Source organism: Anomaloglossus baeobatrachus, chromosome 6, assembly GCF_048569485.1.
Source record: "Anomaloglossus baeobatrachus isolate aAnoBae1 chromosome 6, aAnoBae1.hap1, whole genome shotgun sequence".
NCBI lineage: Eukaryota > Metazoa > Chordata > Amphibia > Anura > Aromobatidae > Anomaloglossus > Anomaloglossus baeobatrachus.
The window spans coordinates 149,206,337-149,226,876 of NC_134358.1; the positions used below are offsets into that span (position 1 = coordinate 149,206,337).

General features: G+C 40.6%; 1 protein-coding gene across 2 annotated transcripts in view; it reads right to left on the minus strand.

Moving 5' to 3' along the window:
- Positions 1–288: 288 nt before the first annotated feature.
- Positions 289–20,540, minus strand: part of ASXL3 (ASXL transcriptional regulator 3) — a 149,213-nt gene continuing 128,961 nt past the window's right edge. For both annotated transcript variants that reach the window (XM_075353315.1, XM_075353316.1), the window contains 2 exons: positions 16,853–18,746; positions 289–10,448 (listed from right to left, as the gene is read on the minus strand). In XM_075353315.1, coding sequence (XP_075209430.1) covers positions 6,906–10,448; positions 16,853–18,746 — 5,437 coding nt within the window. In that variant the 3' untranslated portion in view covers positions 289–6,905. The remainder of the gene's footprint in view (positions 10,449–16,852; positions 18,747–20,540) is intronic.

Below are 20,540 nucleotides of genomic sequence, written 5' to 3' on the forward strand. Positions count from 1 at the left end.
AAACACAGCATCATGTTGTGGAGTTTTTTGCCCAAGTTCCTATCAACTATTGTGAGAAGCTTGTGGAAGGATATCCAAAACGTTTGACCTGTCATATAGTTTAATGACAAAGGTACCAAATACTAATGAAATGTATCTAAACTTCTGACTTTGTAGAAAGTAATAAAAATGCCTTAAACATTCTCTCTCATTATTCTGGCATTTGGCAAATATAAATAATTTTGGTTCCTAATTGACCGAAAACGGGAAAGGTTTATTTTGATTTCATATCAAATAGTGAGAAAAACATGCAGATGTGTCTTTTTAAATAATGTATGTAAACTTCTGGTTTCAACTGTATCTATACATATTATGCCTAAGATTCCACAGTTGCAAACTAGTGGGGCAAAAAAAACAAATTCTAAGCAAAGAAGTGATCAGTGTGTTTATGAAATGCAATAGCTTTGTGTTTTCTCAGGATTGCAGGCCAGACAATATTTGATTTGCTTAAGGTTTTGATTTGAGCAGTAAAGCCATAGTCTCTATTTTTCTAAAATCTGGTTGGTTTCTTATGATATCTTATTATTACTGTGCCTTACTGTTTTTGTTCTGCTGGGAAACAATATAAATACTCATTTCTGGAGGCAAACTTTAAAACAAATGCTTAACACACACAAAGGTCTCATGCCAATGACTACAAGAAATCACTGCAGCTCTCTACTTAGGAATCATATGCACGCTGTGTGGAGTAAGGGTATGTGCGCACGTCTCTGCGTTTAAGTCACTCCATGTACGTTTCAAAACGCAGCCGAAAAGCTGCATTTTGAAAGCATTGTGCATGCGGAATTCATGCATTCTGGATGCTTGCTCTGCCATAGACAGAGTGGGAAAAGCATCCGGAACGCACAAAAGAAGTGACATGTTGCTTTTTAGAATGCAGCATTTTGTCAAAATATTTCAGCAGCCGAAACGCTGCATTCAAAAACGCAACGTGCAGATGGAATTTGCACAATCTGCATAGATTGTGCTGGGGACGCAGGACGCATGCTTTTACGCATGTGGTACAGAACGCAGCGTAAAAGCATGAAAAAAGCACACGTGCGCAGACAGCCTTAGGAGTCAAACTAGGGCCCCATGCTGATCTAGGGCAGGTGGAGCTATAATCAGCTTATGTGCATGAGAACACATAAATCAGTTATAGGTTTTAAAAAAGCAAACAACAAAAAGAAACACTGGATTTGGGAATCACTTTTCAATACTACAAAGATATAAAAAAAAATCTCTAAAAAGTGAAGGCATAGTGAAGGTAACTATACTACAGTTTCTTAAAATCGATAAGTGTAAAAAAAACAAAACAAAAACAAAACTCCACTGTGTATGAGATGTTGTGATTCTATTTCTTCAGAGCCTTAAGTTGCATCATAGTCTTCACTTATACTAAAGGCCACGTCTCACTAAGCAACATCGCTAGCAACATCGCTGCTGAGGCACAACTTTTGTGAAGTAACAGCGATGTTGCTAGCGATGTTGCTGTGTGTGACATCCAGCAACAACCTGGCCCCTGCTGTGAGGTTGCTGGTTGTTGCTGAATGTCCTGGGCCATTTTTTAGTTGTTGCTGTCCCGCTGTGAAGCACAGATCGCTGTGTGTGACAGCGAGAGAGCAACAACTGAATGTGCAGTGAGCAGGGAGCCGGCTTCTGCGGACGCTGGTAACCAATGTAAATATCGGGTAACCAACAAGCCCTTTCCTTGGTTACCCGATATTTACCTTCGTTACCAGCGTCCGCCGCTCTAACGCGGTGAGTGCCGGCTCCCAGCACACATAGCCAGACTACACATCGGGTAATTAACCCCATGTGTACTCTGGCTAGGAGTGCAGGGAGCCAGCGCTAAGCTGCGTGCGCTGGTAACCAAGATAAATATCGGGTGGGTTACCCGATATTTACCTTAGTTACCAAGCGCAGCATCGCTTCCACGTGTCGCTGGGGGCTGGTCACTGGTTGCTGGTGAGATCTGCCTGTTTGACAGCTCACCAGCAACCCGTGTAGCGACGCTCCAGCGATCCATGCCAGGTCAGGTTGCTGGTGGGATCGCAAGAGCGTCGCTTAGTGTGACGGTACCTTAAGTCTAATCTCCTCTCTTTTAAATTGTTTTCCAGTCTTATGTAAATATAGCTTGGGTTTTAGACCTTTAATTGTAGCTGCATGTGCCTAAAAATGACAAATAGTCCTTGACTTACCTTTAAAATCTCCCTCAGAGGGGTATGTGGACCACTGCCAAACTGTTCTACTAGGCTGCTGCCATTATAATGGGACCATAGCAGCAAAACAATAGTATTAATCTTCAATATGTGTCAATCATCTGCAACTTGAAGTGTTGTATACAGCATGCCAATGAAATGACGGGGTAACCAGTAGGGCATGGAATTCAAACAACCAAATAAATTATTTATATATATATATATATATATATATATATATATATATATATATATATATATATATATATTTATTTATGTATACACTGTACAGACCAAAAGTTTGGACACATTCTCAAATACTTTTCTTTACTTTCATGACTCTTAAAATTGTAGATTCACATTGAAGACATCAAAACTATGATTGAAAACATGTGGAATGAAATACTTAAAAAAGTGTGAAACTGAAAATATGTCTTATATTCTAGGTTCTTCAAAGTAGCCACATTTTGCTTTGATTACTGCTTTGCACACTCCTGGCATTCTCATGATGAACTTCAAGAGGTAGTCACCGGAAATGGTCTTTCAACAGTCTTGAAGGAGTTCCCAGAAATGCTTAGCACTTGTTGGCCCTTTTTCCTTCACTCTGCGGTCCGTTCACCTCAAACCATCTTGATTGGGTTCAGGTCTGGTGACTGTGGAGGCCAAATCATCTGGCGTAGCACCCCATCACTCTCCTTTTTAGTCAAATATCCCTTACACAGCCTGGAGATGTGTTTGGGGTCATTGTCCTGTTGAAAAATAAATGATGGTCCAACTAAACGCAAACCGGATGGAATAGCATGCCGCTGCAAGATGCTGTGGTAGCCATGCTGGTTTAGTATGCCTTCAATTTTGAATAAATCCCCAACAGTGTCACCAGCAAAGCACCCCGACACCATCACACCTCCTCCTCCATGCTTCACGGTGGGAACCAGGCATGTAGAGTCCATCCGTTCACCTTTTCTACAAAGACACGGTGGTTGGATCCAAAGATCTCAAATTTGGACTCATCAAACCAAAGCACAGATTTCCACTGGTCTAATGTCCATTCCTTGTGTTCTTTAGCCCAAACAAGTCTCTTCTGCTTGTTGCCTGTCCTTAGCAGTGGTTTCCTAGCAGCTATTTTACCATGAAGGCCTGCTGCACAAAGTCTCCTCTTAATAGTTGTGCTAGAGATGAGAAGGTGTGTCCAAACCTTTGGTCTGTACTGTATATATATTATATACATACATACACACACATATATATATACATATATATATATATATATATATAAAAAAAATTTTTTTTTTACTAATTTGTTTGTTTTTGGAGTTTAGTTTTCATTGGCTTAAAATTCCTTTTAAACTTTATTTGCATATAACTGGACAATATCCCACTATGGATGTAATAAAGCATCTTGTCTCAGCTATAACATACTATTAATTTAATTTTCAATTACATATAGTTCTGAAACTTGGAGTAAATTATAATCCATATTTGCTCCATCACATATGAAAAAAAATAAGATACTTAGGAAAGTCTTGGTAACAAATATCAAGCTCCTTTGTAGGCCAAAACCTCATGGGATAAAGATAACAAATAAACCAATGCAGTCCGGTGTTACTTCACTTCTTCAGCCGCTCTTGTTAATCTACAGATATAGAAGACTCGTGACTAAACAGGCTTTGCTTGTAGTCGGTAGCCTTGAAAACACACGTGTGAATTGTAGCAGAATATACACAGTAGATTATTTTAATCAAGACTAAGAACACAGTTTTACACGTGCATTCGAGCAACACAAAAAATGTACAAGGTCAGAAGTGTGTACATACCTTTACATTACCATTTTTGTATTTACTCATCTTTCATACTTTGAGTTTCCATTTTTCCCATTAACAATTTGGCTTATAATCAAAAACTACTGTTGATCATTCACAAGCAATAAATTTGCTATTACTGCCCATAACCAGAAAAAAAATTGAAGCATTTGTGCCTTACACAGTAGATAGAGGTGTTGAAAATATATCAGAAATAGTGTAACATTTTTATCAGACTGTATGAAGCCCACTACAATTTCAAGGCAAACCTCTCAGTGGGCCTCAAAATTTTATTTAGCCTCAATGGTGCAATGTCGTGTGCTAGTCACTGTTGCAGCAATAGTTCACCAGCAGGGCCGGCTATCTGGTGCCTCATAGCACCCAAGGCTGAGTCCATATGGCTCCAGACCACACCACTCCACAGATCAGCATCACAGCAACAATGATACATGAGGTAAAGACCATGCAATACACCATAGCGGTAGAAAAAGACGTGGACCACACATCCAAAGATCATACATGGATCTAACACCCCTAAAGCAAAAAATGTACAAAACAGAACATGAGGTTCTTAGTTTACCATTCTGACGAGACTGTATGAAGCCCCCTTCCAGGTCATAGTGAACCTCTCTGTGGATTTTTGGATGTGTGATATTTTTCTCCAGTTCTGGCATATTGCATTACTGTCCCCCTCTTTTCGTTTTACTTGGAACCGTGCTCCTCCCATTTGGCCCAGGTGTTTTTAAATTAGCAGGAGACTGCAAAAGGGGTTCCGCCTTTTGTTTACTTTCTGCTCAGTCTGAGAAGACATGGAAGAGGAGTATTTAAGATCTATTCAGTTGGTGTTGGTGCAGTGTGGTGGCCATTGTTGCTGCAGTGGTGTGCTTGAGGGGTGGGGTGGACTGAAGTCTTAGGGACTCAGCCTTGCAGCCTGCGTGCTGTTGGGCACCAGGTCACCCCCTCTGTTGGAGCACTGCTGTTGCAATGGTGGTTGGCACACAGTGCCACAACTTTTAGGTCAGGACCCACTGAAACGTTCAGTCTGATCAGAATGTTACACTAAGAACCTCATGTTCAGTTTGTAAATGTTTCACTAGTGGCATTGTATCAAGGTAATATTTTTTGACGTGCGGTTCATTTCTGTTTTCTACAGTTCTGGCAGAGGTGGTACATACAAGGCTTCTGAAAATTACTAATGAAAATGTAACCAGATATCTTGTTAATTTTATACTACATAGAATATGCCTGAGAGTTTTTGTGTCTAATAAGCTATGGAGTGTTACATTAAAGTAACTGATTGGATGGTTCATAAGTGGAAATAAATATAATTTATTATTGTACTTTAATTATAAAACCTGCAACAATGTGCAGATTTCAGGGCCTGTCACGTGGACATTACATCTCTACTTCAGCGTTAGTTCTGATACAGGCAGAGACCTCCTTCCCCTTCCCACTGTCTGTGAGGGTAAAATAGGGGCTGGGTTCTCTAGCTTAATTCGGCCCCCTTCTCTCTCCATGCATTAGTTGTAGCACAGAATGAGGAAGGTTTAGCTAATCAACTGAGGCAGACAGCAAATCCCCCGTTCAAGCACTGACACAAAGAGAGGGGTGGAATATGTATTATTTCCATTTGTAAAAAATGCAAACAACTTTTTATGTTCTGAATAAACCCTTAAAAGGAATTTGTCAGCAGTTTTTTGCTATGTAAGCAGAGGACAGCATGGTGTAGGAGCTAAAAAACAAAAAGCAACTATGCTTCTCTTATCTGTGTGTGTGCTCTTGTTTACTTAAACTAAAGGTTTTATTACCCTGTGATTATCATTATAGGACTACAAACCCATATAACAAAACAGTCCAACAAGTCCATTGCTGTGACTGCCACCTTACTGCCAATGCACGATCTCTATTGAGAGCCTAGTGTGGGCAAGGAAGATCTCCCAGCTCAGCTACATGCTTAAAACTCAATTCTTTGAATAAGTTAGAATGGCTGCTCCCAGTAACCGTTGGGAGTCAGAATCTCGTTGCATACATTATGCTGCTGTCAAATGAAGTAGCAAAACCCTGCTGACAGATTCTCTTTAAATGCTAAAAATAATGGTGCCCCTGACAAGAGATTATTATATTCCTATACAAGGTGGCACAATCATTTCACTCATTAAAATTGCACTGCTTGGAAATGTAACCACCCTTTTGGGGGTTAATATAAAACCAATATCTCATTTGCTGATTTTGTATCTTGTCAATTCTATAAAATCTGATATATTATGGTCCTTACAACTTCTATGGTAGCTCCGCTAAGTAACTGAAATTACATTTTGATTTGAAGCAATTCAGCCGAATATTAGTCAGTGCTTATTTGCTCAACTGCTATTGATAGTGTGAAGAATCGAGCTGCTAATCCTCCATCCGCACTGAATAAACTCTCCCTGTGAAGTAGACAGAACAGCTGGCTTAATTAAAAGCTTACCCCAAAATGCCTTAAATTGGGTGGGTAGGGGGGAGCAAATAGCTTGCTAAATAAGTGCCACACAGACCCTTTCCATCAGCTCGATAACCATTATATCATCAGAGAAGATCTACTGCAAACTGGAATAGTTTCCAAATACCAGAAAAAAATAATTGCAGGTGCTTTGTACAGAGAAACAAGACAAAGGCTTCACCTCAGTAAAACAAATCTAAATAAATTAAAAAGGGTGAGAAGAAACCGAGATCCATTTCTTTAGTAGAAATATGTCTCATTAACAGAGTCGTAGCACTGAAATGTAACACTGACATTGTAATGTTTTTTATAAAAAAAAATGAGAAAAGCACATGAAATGACAAAATGTTCCTGCTCCTGATGAAGACATGTAGGCAATAAAGGGACACTCCATCTTTGATTCAGTCTCTATCGAACAACTAAACACGCTACACACAATTTTGAAGGACCTATGCAGTCATCGTGACAGAAGGCTCCACAGCCTTTGCACACTATCATGGCTTTCAGCCGGCAAGAACACTTGAGTTCCAGTTCATCTGCACTGCTGCTGTCAGCGTATTTCTGTGCAGGGATTGCAGCGTTCTGACTGCTGAGTCCGGACGCAGACTTAGAATTACTCCCTAAAATTCCAATAGATTTTTCAATAGCAGACGCTGCTCGCTTGAAGCTTGTGCTACCAAAGTGAATGGCTGGATAGCTCCCACATTGCTGCTGCTGCTGCAGCTGCTGTGTTTGTGTTTTCTGTGCAGCTAAAGGAGGAAAAGGCTTTTGTGGCTCAGAAAGTAAATAGGAAGAAAAATCTGCATTTTTCAAGGCGAATGCTTTTAACTGTTCTTTGACTTCGCTCTGCTCGTAGGAAGATTGTTTCATGGTCAGTTCACAGCTGTTGTTTAAACCGTCCTCAAAAGAGATGGGCTCAGACTTTATATTGCTACAGATGCTCGTAGGCTGAGGCCAACCAAGTCTTTTAGTGGTTTCCATAGTAACTGCTGGCTGCTTTTGATCAGAGGGGACTTCCGAATTAGATAAGGAAGGATGCACTAAAAATTTATGTTGCAGAGTCTGTTGGGCATTGCTTAGGTCATCGCCCTCTTTAATATGAACATTTGGAGAGTAAGCATTGCCCATTCGATGAGGAAGAGTTGGAACATTTGCCTCGCCCAAAACCTTCTGCTCTGGGTGCCTATTGAAAGTAAAAGCATTGTTAACAGTCTGGGGTTTTGCTGCACCGGGTGGCATATAGACTGTGGGAGCTTGACCTCTCTGAGCCATGGACATTTGGTAGTAATGCTGCCTGTGTGAGGTACTAGCTTCTGGGTGATAGCTGCCATTTTTATCAACATTAAATACATTTTGTTGGAAGCTACAAGAAGGCAGTGGCCTCTTTTGCTGCTTAATTTCCGGACTGTGTGCAATCCTGGCTTGAGCCACATGCTTGTTCATCCACTCCTGCTTAAATGTCTGCCCTTGACCCATTGGGTTCATATTCGAGGCCATCATGCAAGATGACATTGTATCCGTGTCCATTGAAAGCTTTCCAGACTCGCACTTTATCTGGGCATGTTCACCCATAATCCTAGCCATCCTTTTCTTCGGATGATTTTCCCGTTTTCTCACTTGCACAGGGTTTAGACCTCCCAGTGGATAGACCTTGCCATCAGGGGTAGGGGAACAGTTTGTGTTTTCAGACACCATTCTTTCCGATACCGCTTTATACACAGAGTTATTCTGTAAAGGGAGTCTACTAATTTCTAACTTTGCACCTAGTCTGGGTTGAGGCAAAACTTTTTCTAAAGGCAAGTTGCCTTGAAGCAGCTGTGTAACTAAGGGGTTGTTTGCTTCAACAGATGAGAGTCGACAGCTTGCGTTCCCTACATTTGGAACTCTTTTCAAGCTGTCTGTTGTCAAAGACAAGGGTTCCTCTCTGGCAACACTGTGTGGTGTTTTGGATGAAGGTAAGCTCATATCCAAGTCACATCCTTGCTGCATAGTGTTCTGGCCGGAAAATCCTTCAGTATCCATTCCAAAACACTTGCTGGAATCATTCAGCTCTGATTTGATCGGAATGGAGTTTGCCACAGGGCTACGAGCATTCATTTTTGACACGTGTGGGTAACTCCCAGGTTCACGTTTAATATTGTCTACAATATTTTCATCAGAATACTCAACCTGCTTAGGTGCACTCAAATGATTTACAGGATTTTTGTCATTGCTCATTTGTTCTTTGTCACTCCAACATATTCTGTTATTAGACATGTACTCAGAATTGTGATTATCCTCTCCACACTTGAATGAAGGTGTGCTATGTACACGCTCATTAAAATTTTGTTGGCAAGAAATTGAGTCGCTTAGTTTTCCTTGTTGCATATAAGTTGCTTCCAGAAGGCCAGAACAAGGAGCACTCTTGTTTTTCTCGTCTCTGTGTAACCGATTAACCACAATGTTTGAGTTAGACACGTGCTCTTTGTTCTCATTGAAGAGATTTTCCTGTCTACTAATTACAGATACTTGAGGACATGTTTTACTTTGAGTGGCTGGTTCTGATTTTCCGAGCCTATTCTGAGAATCAACATTTTCTGTATTTTCAGTGTTGAAGGGGAAAGTTGAGTTTGGCGTTGTACAGTGATCAACAATCACTTTACATGGAATAGATCTATTAGTCTGTATTAAAGTAGTAGGCAGTGATTTGTTGTGTAGTCCAATTACATTACTCGTATAGTTTTTATCTACATTATCATGGTGCATCTTTGCAAGGGAAGGATCAGTACTTATTGATGGTCTTCTGCTGCTGGAGTACAGTGGAACAGAGGGCCTTCCGTGAGAATCTCCACCACTTTTCTCATGGTGTGACATTCTTTGGACAGTAGGACACACATCTGTAGAATTTTCTCCATCACATGCCGGGGCAGCCAATTTATCAGGGTGCCTGGGATTTACACTATATGAAGCATTTAGTGAATTAACCAATGAATTAGAAAGGTGGGAATTTGGCAGATTACTCCCAATGGATGAAATTGGCACAGTGGTGTAAGAATTTATAGCACTAGTTGTTACAGGTATTCGTTTTTCTTCGAAAGATTCAGATGCAGTGGAGTTTACAACAGAGGCATGACTGCTACTGTCCTCAGTGCATTTTGGTGAGACAGCTATAGAAGGAATGTCGGATTCCTTAATGGGGTTAAGCATATTATAATTACAGACAGATGATGTAGTGTTTTCATTCTCAACAGACATTAGGACAGAGGATTTTTCAAGTGGATTTCTAAAGGTGGCATCAGCAGAGGAGCAGACAGACGCTGAACTTAGATTTTTATTATATTGCATTGGCACGCTGCAGCCTTCAGTGGAGGTAGATGTAACAGTTTTGTCGCAGGAATGTGGCACATGAATATTTTCATTAGAGCTGTGCACTGATGTATCAGAGTCAGTTTCTGATGATAGTGAAGTACTGAGGGATTTTTGTAATGTAGACGTCAGATCCCGATGGAGTGTAGACTTGCTGCTTGGAGATTTGCAATTTGGATTCATAATAATAACACCAGTCGAACCTTCCATTTTTGTATCGCCAGCTCCTGGCAGTTCAATTTCTGGAAGACCCTCTTTTGTTTTTCCATCTCTACTAATTTGTTGTGTGCCGACTCTCACCTGGTGCTTAACAAACAACTTTGCTTTTGTTTGCTCCTTAATATGGGACAACGTTCTAGTCTTACTGCTTTCAGAAGGACTTCCAACACCCCCAGTAACTATACTTGCTGCCGCTGCCACAGCTGCTGCAGCTGCTGCTTCTCTTTGTGCTCTGGCTTGTTGAGCTCTCGCCTTAATATCTGCAAGAGTTCTAGCTCCAGTGTTCCTTCCGCCACCAACAGACGTACTAGAAGAAATCTTAGATTCAAGCTTGGGCGCAGGTTGACTTTTGATGATAAATGGTGGTCCAATCTTTGACAGTTGGATCTACAATGACATGAAAGAACATATTTACAACATATTAGTAATAAAGCCATAATACAGCCAATTACTGCACACACATGTAAGCATCATAATATATTGCATACACATCTGAAAGTCCCATTGTAAGAATTTCCCAAAAACATGTGTGTGTATATATATATCTATATCTCGAGAAGTCATCAAGAAGATGATATTACCTAAAAAAAAAGTGCATGGCACAGTGCCATAGACGTGAACACTGGCCCCACAACCCGTAACTGTAATGATTTGAGTGGCTATTCAAAAATATCCCTATTCAGATTTTTTGGAGTAAAAACTTTGGGTCCAATTCATCAAAGCTTTCACAACAGAATTTTGTCATGAAATCTTTAATAAGTCTCTCAAAATTTAGGTGTAACTCAGAGTTGTACCTAATTTTTTTTAACTTTTGGTGTTTTCATACCATTTTCTCCCAGCTCTTACAAAATTGGTGGAGCCGTGGTGGGACAAGAGTGTTGGGGATGTAACAGCCCTCCTAATTCATGACGAGCTGTGGTGTTCTTCATGCCAGAAACGTCACTCCAGCACCTGATTGAGATTTGTGGCAGAGTGCACAGAGGCACGTCGCTCATCAGATGCTCCAGATTTATGCAGAGGCGTGTATTTCTTAATGAATCAGGAGCGTCTAGCTGCAGCATGCCCTCTCATCAAGACTTGCATGAGCAATGCCAGTCCTGATAATTAGGGGCCTTTGACTTGTAACCAAGGGAAATTCATATGTCTCCATTACAATGGGCTCATCTAGGGACAACTTGTCCCTGAACGCCAATCACAGTGTAAGGGGGAGTCCCAAAATCTAGCAAAAATTTAGTTTTTCTTTTACCTTACACCATTGAAAAATCAGACATTTACCATAGCCAATCATACATTTATATAAGGGAGAAGTGAGGATTGATCATTTAAGAGACCGCTATCTAAAGTGTATCAACAGCTTATATTATCAGAGACAGCATGTACAGTAGTTAGTAGCTATTGTTTGATAATCCTGAGGAGCATGTAGCCAATTTATACTGAAGTGTTATATAAGTTGACTAAGCTTTCATTGGTAAGGTTAAAAGATATATACTTGATAAGATTTCACTTCCATGAAATATCATTATTTGTGTCATAACATTATGAAAGTGAATCAATTGCACTTATAGCACCAATTTCATTAGCACCTGATTAAAATGAAAACAGGGTACATGCACATATGACAATCCCGTTGCGTAACCTCTGTAGTGAGACTTAAATGTAAAATGGTGAGCTGGAACAGAATGTCAGAACATGACCTACGGTTTCAAAAAGGTTTTTTGGTAAATGTATTTGTGAAACATTTTTGGCAAATGTTTTTCTTTTTCCATATTACAATCTGCAATTTTCACACTGGCCACTGGAGCGATTTTAGACTCATAGTTTTGTACTTTCAGGAAATCCACATGTATCTTAGCAGAAGTAGACAGACTCGGACCCAATCTTTTGTAATGAAGCAGAAGAAGGGTCCGCTGTGACATCTCCTGTTGTGGATGGTAGATCCTGTGTGATCGGCTGTATATAGACGTGTTACCTAGTTTTGTAACCCTGCCCCTAATCAGATATTCTGACAGGAACAGTTTTCCAGAGTAAAAAAAATATCCCAAGTGCCTAGTACAAAAGTTGTAAGATTTTGAATTTTGATTTTGTTAATACAGATGTTATGGAAACAAACAAAAAAAAATAATCCAAAAAATATGTTTAAAAATACATTTAACATAAAAACTTAAAAGGGAACCTGTCACCTGCGAAGCCGTATGGTCCAGTCGGTGTCGCTGGTCTTGACCCTGCACCTCCTCTATTCTTGTGATTGCCGTACTTCTACTTGCTTTGTGTGGATGACCTCTACTGCGCTTCTGCGCACTTCTCTCTGCCCTGCTGAGGGCAGATCAAGTATTGTAGGGTGCAAGCAAGGGCGTTCTTTGACCTTTCCCTGCGCACTACAATACTTTGCTCTGCTCTCAACAGGGCAGAGAGAAGTGCCCGTGCGCAGGAGTGCAACGGAGGACATCGTGTGAATGACGTAAGACGCGTCATCCACACAAAGAAAGAAGAAGGATGGTGATCGCAAGGATAGAGGCGGTTCCGGGTCAAGACCAGGGATGCGCAATTGACTGGACCGGATTGGACCGCCCCGCAGGTGAGTAACTGCCAGTTTCAATTTAAGTAAAACAATAGGTTATTTTCTCATGACACATACCCTTTAAGCCACACATTCTACCATTGGTATTTTGCTCGATTTATGTTTCAGATAGTCTCAGCAGCGACTGCATAAGGTTTTTTAAGTTTCATGTATGACACTGGTCCTTATACTCTAGCAGTAAAGAACGTACCCTTATATAGGTAAAATATAGACAATGTCATAAATTAAGGGGAGGGTATTAATTTTAAAATAGTTACCAATTAACCCTTTTAAATGAAATATGCAATAATATAAGCTATGTATATTTGTAAACTTTCTGTATGTCCTAAATATAATGTATTCATGACAATTTTCTGTTACCTTATATATGTAGTTGGCAGGATGCTAGTTTAGAAAGGTCGTGCTATGTACAGACTGACTATAATTTACATGCAGGCTAATGAAATAGAAATAGGATACTTTGTCCATAGAAATATTTCTGAATGAACTTTACTTACATATTTGGAAAATATATTTTGAACCTATGAGTTTCTTTTAAAGGGGTTGTGTGACTGTCAATCTTCAGGAGGCAGTGCCCTGCTGCCCCAAATTGTGTGCTCTCCAATGTCAATGGAGGCAACTTTTTCTCTGCATCATTGGAGAAGCAAAGCAAAACTGAAGCTGGCTGGATCGCTGCAGCAGTGCTTACAAGCTCTATAGGAAAGAGCCTAGAATGTTAGACACCGCTGATATACTGGAGTTGTTGCTGCTAACCTAATAATGGGCAACAAACTAAAAAATTAAAAATCCCTTTGTTCTTAAGAATACCGGTATTTTTAATAAGACGTAAAACTACCAATTTGTTTGGGTCTACAAGCCCTCTGCAATTTTACCCATTTAAGCAGATGAGCAACCCCTTTAACTATCCAACATAGCATGTTGTTCAAAAATACATTCAAAGACATTATATGTGTATTTCTGCATTATTGTATTTACTATTAAATGAACCTCTTTTAATTTCTCTTTGAACTCGGCAGCTTTGTTTGACCTTGCAATTTCTATCTAATAGACAATAAAAACATTATGAAATGCTGAAATTATTGTGAAAAACAAATGGCTCTTTTCATAATGCCCTGCACAATAAGCCGAAGAGATTCAGCTAATTGCAATTCAACAATTAAAAGGACAAATGCAATTCACAACCGTAATCATTTTTACATGAGCAATGATGGTGAGCCTTTTAGAAGATACAAGCAAATGATCGTGGTACAGCTTTTACTGTTAACAAATGGTGACTTCATAAAAGAAGTGAAAACAATTCAGTGGAAACTTAACCAGTTCATAACTGGCCCACTTACCTCTTTTCCAAACAGGTACATTTTTTGGATTTTAACATACATGCACTTTTAATGACCTTACAATTTATTCTCGTTCAGATATTCAAATAATTTGAGTCATTTTTTCGGGACACATTGGGCATAATTTTGCTGTCATTCAGGGTTGCTGATAAGTCTTTGGCTTTGCGATCTTTTTTTGTTTCTATGGTGACAAATGTTACATCACATGAAAGCCTTATGTGTCTAATATATGTTTTCAAAATGTTGTGTTTGTTGCTTATGGCAACAGAGTTCTACGCATGCGGGAAAACAAAATGGTAGAGTCTAATGCGATATTCACAGCAACTGATAGCAGAGGAGTAATAAAATTGTTGTTTCTGCAAAGTAAGTCGGCAAAGGATATTCATGGTGATATGTCGCAGACATTGGGGGATCAATGCCCTTCATATTACACAGTTAAGAACTGGTTTGCCAAATTTAAAAATGGACCACTTCAGCACCAATGATGAGGAACATACTGGACGACCGAGAGTGGTTGTTATTCCGGAGATCGTCGATGCTGTGCACAACCTCATACTGGTAAAAAAAATCGATTAACTTCAACTAAAGCAATAACAGACATCGTGGGGATTTCCAGTAAATGTGTTTGTGTCATTATCCATGACCATTTGGACATGAGGAAGCTATCTGCAAAGTGGGTCTCCAAATGTTTGACAACAGATCAGAGAAGCATGAGAGTGAAAACTTCCCGGTCCATTTGTCTGCCTTCCAGACTGATAAGAACTTTCTGTATCGACTGGTCACTATGGATGAGACCTGGAATTATTTGTAAGACCCTGAAAATAAGGAGCAGTCAAAAGAGTGTAGGCACAGTGGTTCTCCTCATCCAAAGAAGTTCAGGGTGCAAAAATCAGCCACTAAGGTGATGGCGTCTGTGTTCTGGGATAAGGACCGCGTGATGCTAGTGGACTACCTTCAAAAGGGTTTCACCATCAATGCAAGGTATTACATTGAAATGTGGACCAATTGAAGACAGCTCTGAAGGCCAAAAGGCGCGGCAAGCTGTCCAACGGAATCTTGTTCCTGCAAGACAACGCCTCCGCTCACACTGCACAAGCGACCATCGCAAAACTTGCAGAGATGGGCTTCCAGTTGGTTGGCCACCCACCTTATTTACCAGATCTAACTCCCTCTGACTATCATCTGTTTCTTAACCTAAAGAAGCACCTCAAGGTTAACAAATTTCATACCATTTCTGATGCCATGGCTGCTATGGATGCCTGGTTTGAGGCACAACCGAAATCCTGCTTTTTGCGAGGCTTACAGAACTTGGAATAGCGATGTAAAAAGTGTGTTGACATCAGTGGAGAGTATGTGGAATAAATGTAAAGTTTCATCATTCTCTCTCGTTTCTTTCTGGGTAAAGCCAAACACTTAGCAGCAGCCCTTCGTACCAGGGGAAAATATTTGGCAGTATAATTTTATTTTACTTTAGTTTCAGTTTTTATGCTTTTTTTTCCAATTTTACCTTTGCTATTTTTTCTAATTAATATTATACATTGTGCCCCCCCACATGGTCTTTGAGACTTTTTAAACATATCCATATTTTTTTCTTTTGCTGATTTTCTCTGTAGCTGGGTACACTCTGGCAAACTATTTTTTTTAAATTTATTACAGATAAGCATAAGGCTTGCAATGGTGATTGTAATACAATAATTATTAGCACATTTTTTATATGAAATACAATGCACAAGCTTCCTTAGAATTCATCTACAGTATTTCCCCAACAATGGTCTTACAGATCGATATGTTAAAAAAAAAGTGATCCTAATGCAAGGATTAAATAAAAAAGAGGGACCTTTCTTTGAATATGCTACTCAGGTGTCATGGTCAATATCTATGGCAGCAAGTAAGGTGTTATAATTGTCAGACTGTGGTTTTAAGTGGGCTTTACACGCTACATCATCGCGCAAGTGATCTCGTTGGGGTCACGGAATTTGTGACGCACCTCCGGTCGCTTTAGTGATGCTGTTGCGTGTGACACCTATGAGCGATTTGCATCGTCGCAAAAACGTGCAAAATCGCTCATCGGTGACATGGGGGTCCATTCTCAAATATCGTTACTGCAGCAGTAACGAAGTTGTTCCTCGTTCCTGCGGCAGCACACATCGCTCCGTGGGACACTGCAGGAACGAGGAAGCTCTCCTTACCTGCCTCCTGGCCACTATGCGGAAGGAAGGAGGTGGGCGGGATGTTCGTCCCGCTCATCTCCGTCCCTCCGCTTCTATTGGGCAGCGGTTCAGTGACGCTGCTGTGACGCTGAAAGAACCGCCCCCTTAGAAACGAGGCAGTTCGCCGGTCACAGCGACGTCGCAGGGAAGGTAAGTAGTGTGACGGGTCTGGGCGATGTTGTGCGACACGGGCAGAGATTTGCCCGTGTCGCACAACTGATGGGGGTGGGTATGCACGCTGGCGATATCGGTACCGATATCGCAGTGTGTAAAGCGGCCTTTAGTGATCCTGGTGGTTACAGTGATTCTGGTGGTTACATTGGAAGCCCCATTGTCAATTACAGCTAAACCTGTACAATGATCACGTAGGCGCACCTTCTATACTCACATTATCATAAGGACACACCAACATATCCTACTGCGGCAAGAAGTATTATATTAGGATGCAGTAATACAACCATTTACGGGAAGAGCAAACTATGAACAATTGGGTTAGAACAGAATCATAGAAATAGGTTTATTTACAAAACAGAAGAATAATAGATTTCAGTCATCAACCTATTGTGCAAAACAAATAAAGCCTACATATAAATAATTTTGTGTAGTCTAATAGTTATTGGGTCAATGGACAGATAAAAAACATCTCTACATTATCAATTATCTTACCTTGAGAGGTGGAACGCGGGGCTCTTCCCTAGGTGGATGTTCCCTCTCAGACTGATTTGATATTGAAGATGTTCTACTATGGTGATCATCATCTATTCTTGGTCTTTTTTCCTTGTAGTTACCAAAACTATGTTGCTCTACAGTTTTTCGCTTAGAAATCTCAGGCTCTCGACAAACGGCCTCAGATTGTTTAGAATGGTCATATGACTTATAATGTGAACTGTCAGCCCGACTTTGGGAGATTCCCTGCTGCTTATGAGATTTATTTCTTGTAGATTCATAATATCCAGACACTTCTAACGAATATAGTTTCTCGTGAGACTTTGAGTGAACAGACTCATTGTTCCTACAGTAGGTCCCCTCAAATCCTTCTCTTGAAGGAGATAAATACTTTTTCTCAACAATACGATAATGGCTTGAATGATTTTTAATAGTTATAGTGTCTGGAGGTGATAACTGGGGTGCCGATGCTACATTTGGTTTCTCTTGCTCTTTTTCTGAATTACAGTGCTTCTGGTTGTCTTCAGACACTGAATTATCAGAGTTTGGAGTTGCTGAATTATACTTGATTGTTTCTGAGCTTTCATGTTCAGTGCCAACAGTGTCTGCTTGGGATGCCTCTGAATAACCATCAGTTTCATCCTTTGATGGTGACTGTGATTCATCAGAAATGGTGGGGGAGCTTTCTTGTTGGAGCAGATGATGTTCATTCGGTATAGGACTATACCCAGATGATGCATCAGAAATAGCAGGTACATTTGGTGCATTTACGGTTTCAGAGGTCAGTGCTAAGGAAGACACTGAAGAGGGTTCTGATATTAAGGGTACATCTGACATTGGAGATGCTTCTGACGTTAATGGCAAATTTGATGCTGGAGATTCTTCAGGTGTCAGTGGATGGTTAGAACAAGGAGATGGTTCTGATAAGACAGGGGAAGTGGAGAGAGGTGAAGCATCTGAAGCAACAGAGGTTGGTGGGCTTTCAGTTAACGGTTTTTGTTGACTCTCCATTTCAGCATTATCAAAGCTTGAAACTTCAGACAGAAAAGCAGCTTCAACAGATGCAGGTGTATAAGGTTCCTCTGAAGCAGACTGCAGGTCGCCTCCTGGTGAAGTTAGACTAGCACAAGCTTCCTCTGGACTTTGAGAAGAAAATGAGGTCTCAGAAATGCATGCAGATTCAGAGAACTGTCCATCTGGTTCACTGATAAGTTCCATTTCTACAGGAGCCACTTCTTCTGTACCTGATGGGTCAGGAGTAGCTTTGGGAGCATCACACTCTGATTCAATGGCATCTTCAACTGGTGTCGTCTCCTGTTTAACTTCTTCAATGGGTGCACTCTGAGATGCCACAGGTGACGGAGGCCTGCATTCATGTAAATCACTTGAAACATCCAGCACTACATCTTGATGGTCTTCAGATTTTAGTTCTTCTACTTTTTCATCTACAACAGGTAACATCTCTTCTTCCATGACAACACAAGACTCCACATTTTCTGGAGGTAACTCTTTTTCCTCTTCCCCTGTATTCTGATCTGTTACTTCTTCACATATCTCAATCTCCTCTTTACCATCTTCTTGGCATTCACAAATGGTTGTTTCAACTTCCTCAGCAATCTCCTCATGTATCACTGATTCTTCAGATATCAATATCTCTTCCAGCGCAGTTTCTCCAGTGAGGTCTTTGGATGGAATTTGCTCCATGTTACACACAGTTTCTTCAATAATTTCAGTCTCTAGCATCACTGGAGTTTCATTACTAGTTGGTATACTGTCCTCAAATTGGGTAGACGGTCCTGGTAAGTTGAGAGAGGTTTCTAAAGAACTACTTTCATCTTCACTGCTGTTTTGTCCAGAAGTCAGTTGTAAAGATTCTTCTTTGGACATTCCAGACCTGGAAAAGAAAAAACAACTAGCATCTAATAACAGTCTGCCTTTACAAACCTGTTGATTAAAAAGCAACTCTAAAAACGTAGCCTTTTCTATACCGTTAATTCAATCAAGGATATTTAAAGAGTTTTTCGATTTCATGTAAGAAAAGTTACATAACAAAAACATGCAATTGAGGTGCTCTGCAAGATCAAGAAGGACTTATAGCTTTCAATTCTAAATTTAGAGGGAAACTGTCAACTTGGAAAATGCTATTTACCTGCAGATATAGGGTTAATCTGCAAGTAAATAACATTAAAATGCTGCCCGGTTGCCTTAATGGAAATACAGCTATGGTGAGCAAATTAATTTTTCTCTTCTGCGAGCTACCAGGTTTTTATCAGCGGGGCATGCATGGAGCTGCTAGTCACCAGACACAACACCGCTCACTATACTGTGAGTAGCAGCTGTATATCTCGGTAGTTTGAGTGGCAGCTCACTCTGCACAGAGTTGCTGCAGAACCAGCTGTCAATCAACATGCCAGGCCGTGCTTAAAGCCGCTGCTCTCCATATAGAGAGCAGTGCTGTGACCAGTGACTAGCCGCTTCGTGCAAGCCCCTATGATAAAAAGCCAGCAGCTAAAGGCATAAACAAATTATTTTGCTCACTGTAAAGGGAATTTCTGTAAGGCAGAAAGGCAACATTGGAACACTATTTACCTGCAGATTAATCCTGTGTCTAGATGTAAATGGCATTTTACAAGGTTACAGGTTCCCTTTTAGAAACCTGTATTAGCATTTTGCATTGCATAATGAATAAAAAGGTTGTAAAATAATAAAACATAGGTATGCTTATTGCCCACAAAGTGACATTTGCTACTAAAATCGATGAACCTGAGCTTCAATACCAGACACAGCCCATAGGGCAAACAAACATCTTACAAATCTCTGTACTTTTACATTATCCGGAAGCTACAGCCAAAGGTCCATTTAGAAGAGTTGAGAATTGTCAAATAAGCATTCGTCAAATAAGCACTCGATTATCGGCCAATGTAAACATGCTGGATTATTTATGCCAGCATAAAAATAAATGTCATTTGCAGCACATCGATGGGTATAAACCGGATGTGCTGCCGATAATATGATGCAGTCAGAAGACAAAATGATTGTACAAACAATTTTCTTGTTCCATCTGTATTCATTGGCCAGTGTACGTAAATGTATAAAACGAGCAACAATCAGTATACTTTAATGGGCCAAAGTCTATTAGTCTTATTGGACCGTAAACTAATGTCTGAGTGTTAAGGCCACTTCACACATAACGAGATCGTAAACGAGATCGTTACTACGTCACAGTTTCTGTGACGCAAGAACGACTTCAATTGCGATCTCGTCACGTTTGACACGTACCAACGATTCACCCCCTGCTGCGAAATCGCTGATCGATGCCGAACAGCTTGGGCCATTTTTGGCTCGTTGGAGTCCTGCTGGGCTGCATGAATCTGTATGTTTGACACCCTATTAACGATTTCGTTGACGACCTAGATGAGATGCACGAAGGCGTGTTGTTGCGTCCCCGTTTCCGCGCCCCTCTCTGCACCGATTGGTTAGCTCCAGGTGCAGGTGCGGCTTCGATCCGAAAAACACACCAACAAAGCGACCGGGTACAATGGACGAAGGAATCAGGGTGGAGACGCAGGTTCTATCTCAAAGCAAAGCGCAAAAGAAGTGACAAAGGGTGACGCGATCCAAAATGTAACCGCTAGATACGCCCCCTGCATGCCCAATCAGAACGCAGTATTGGCCGCCAATGAAAGCG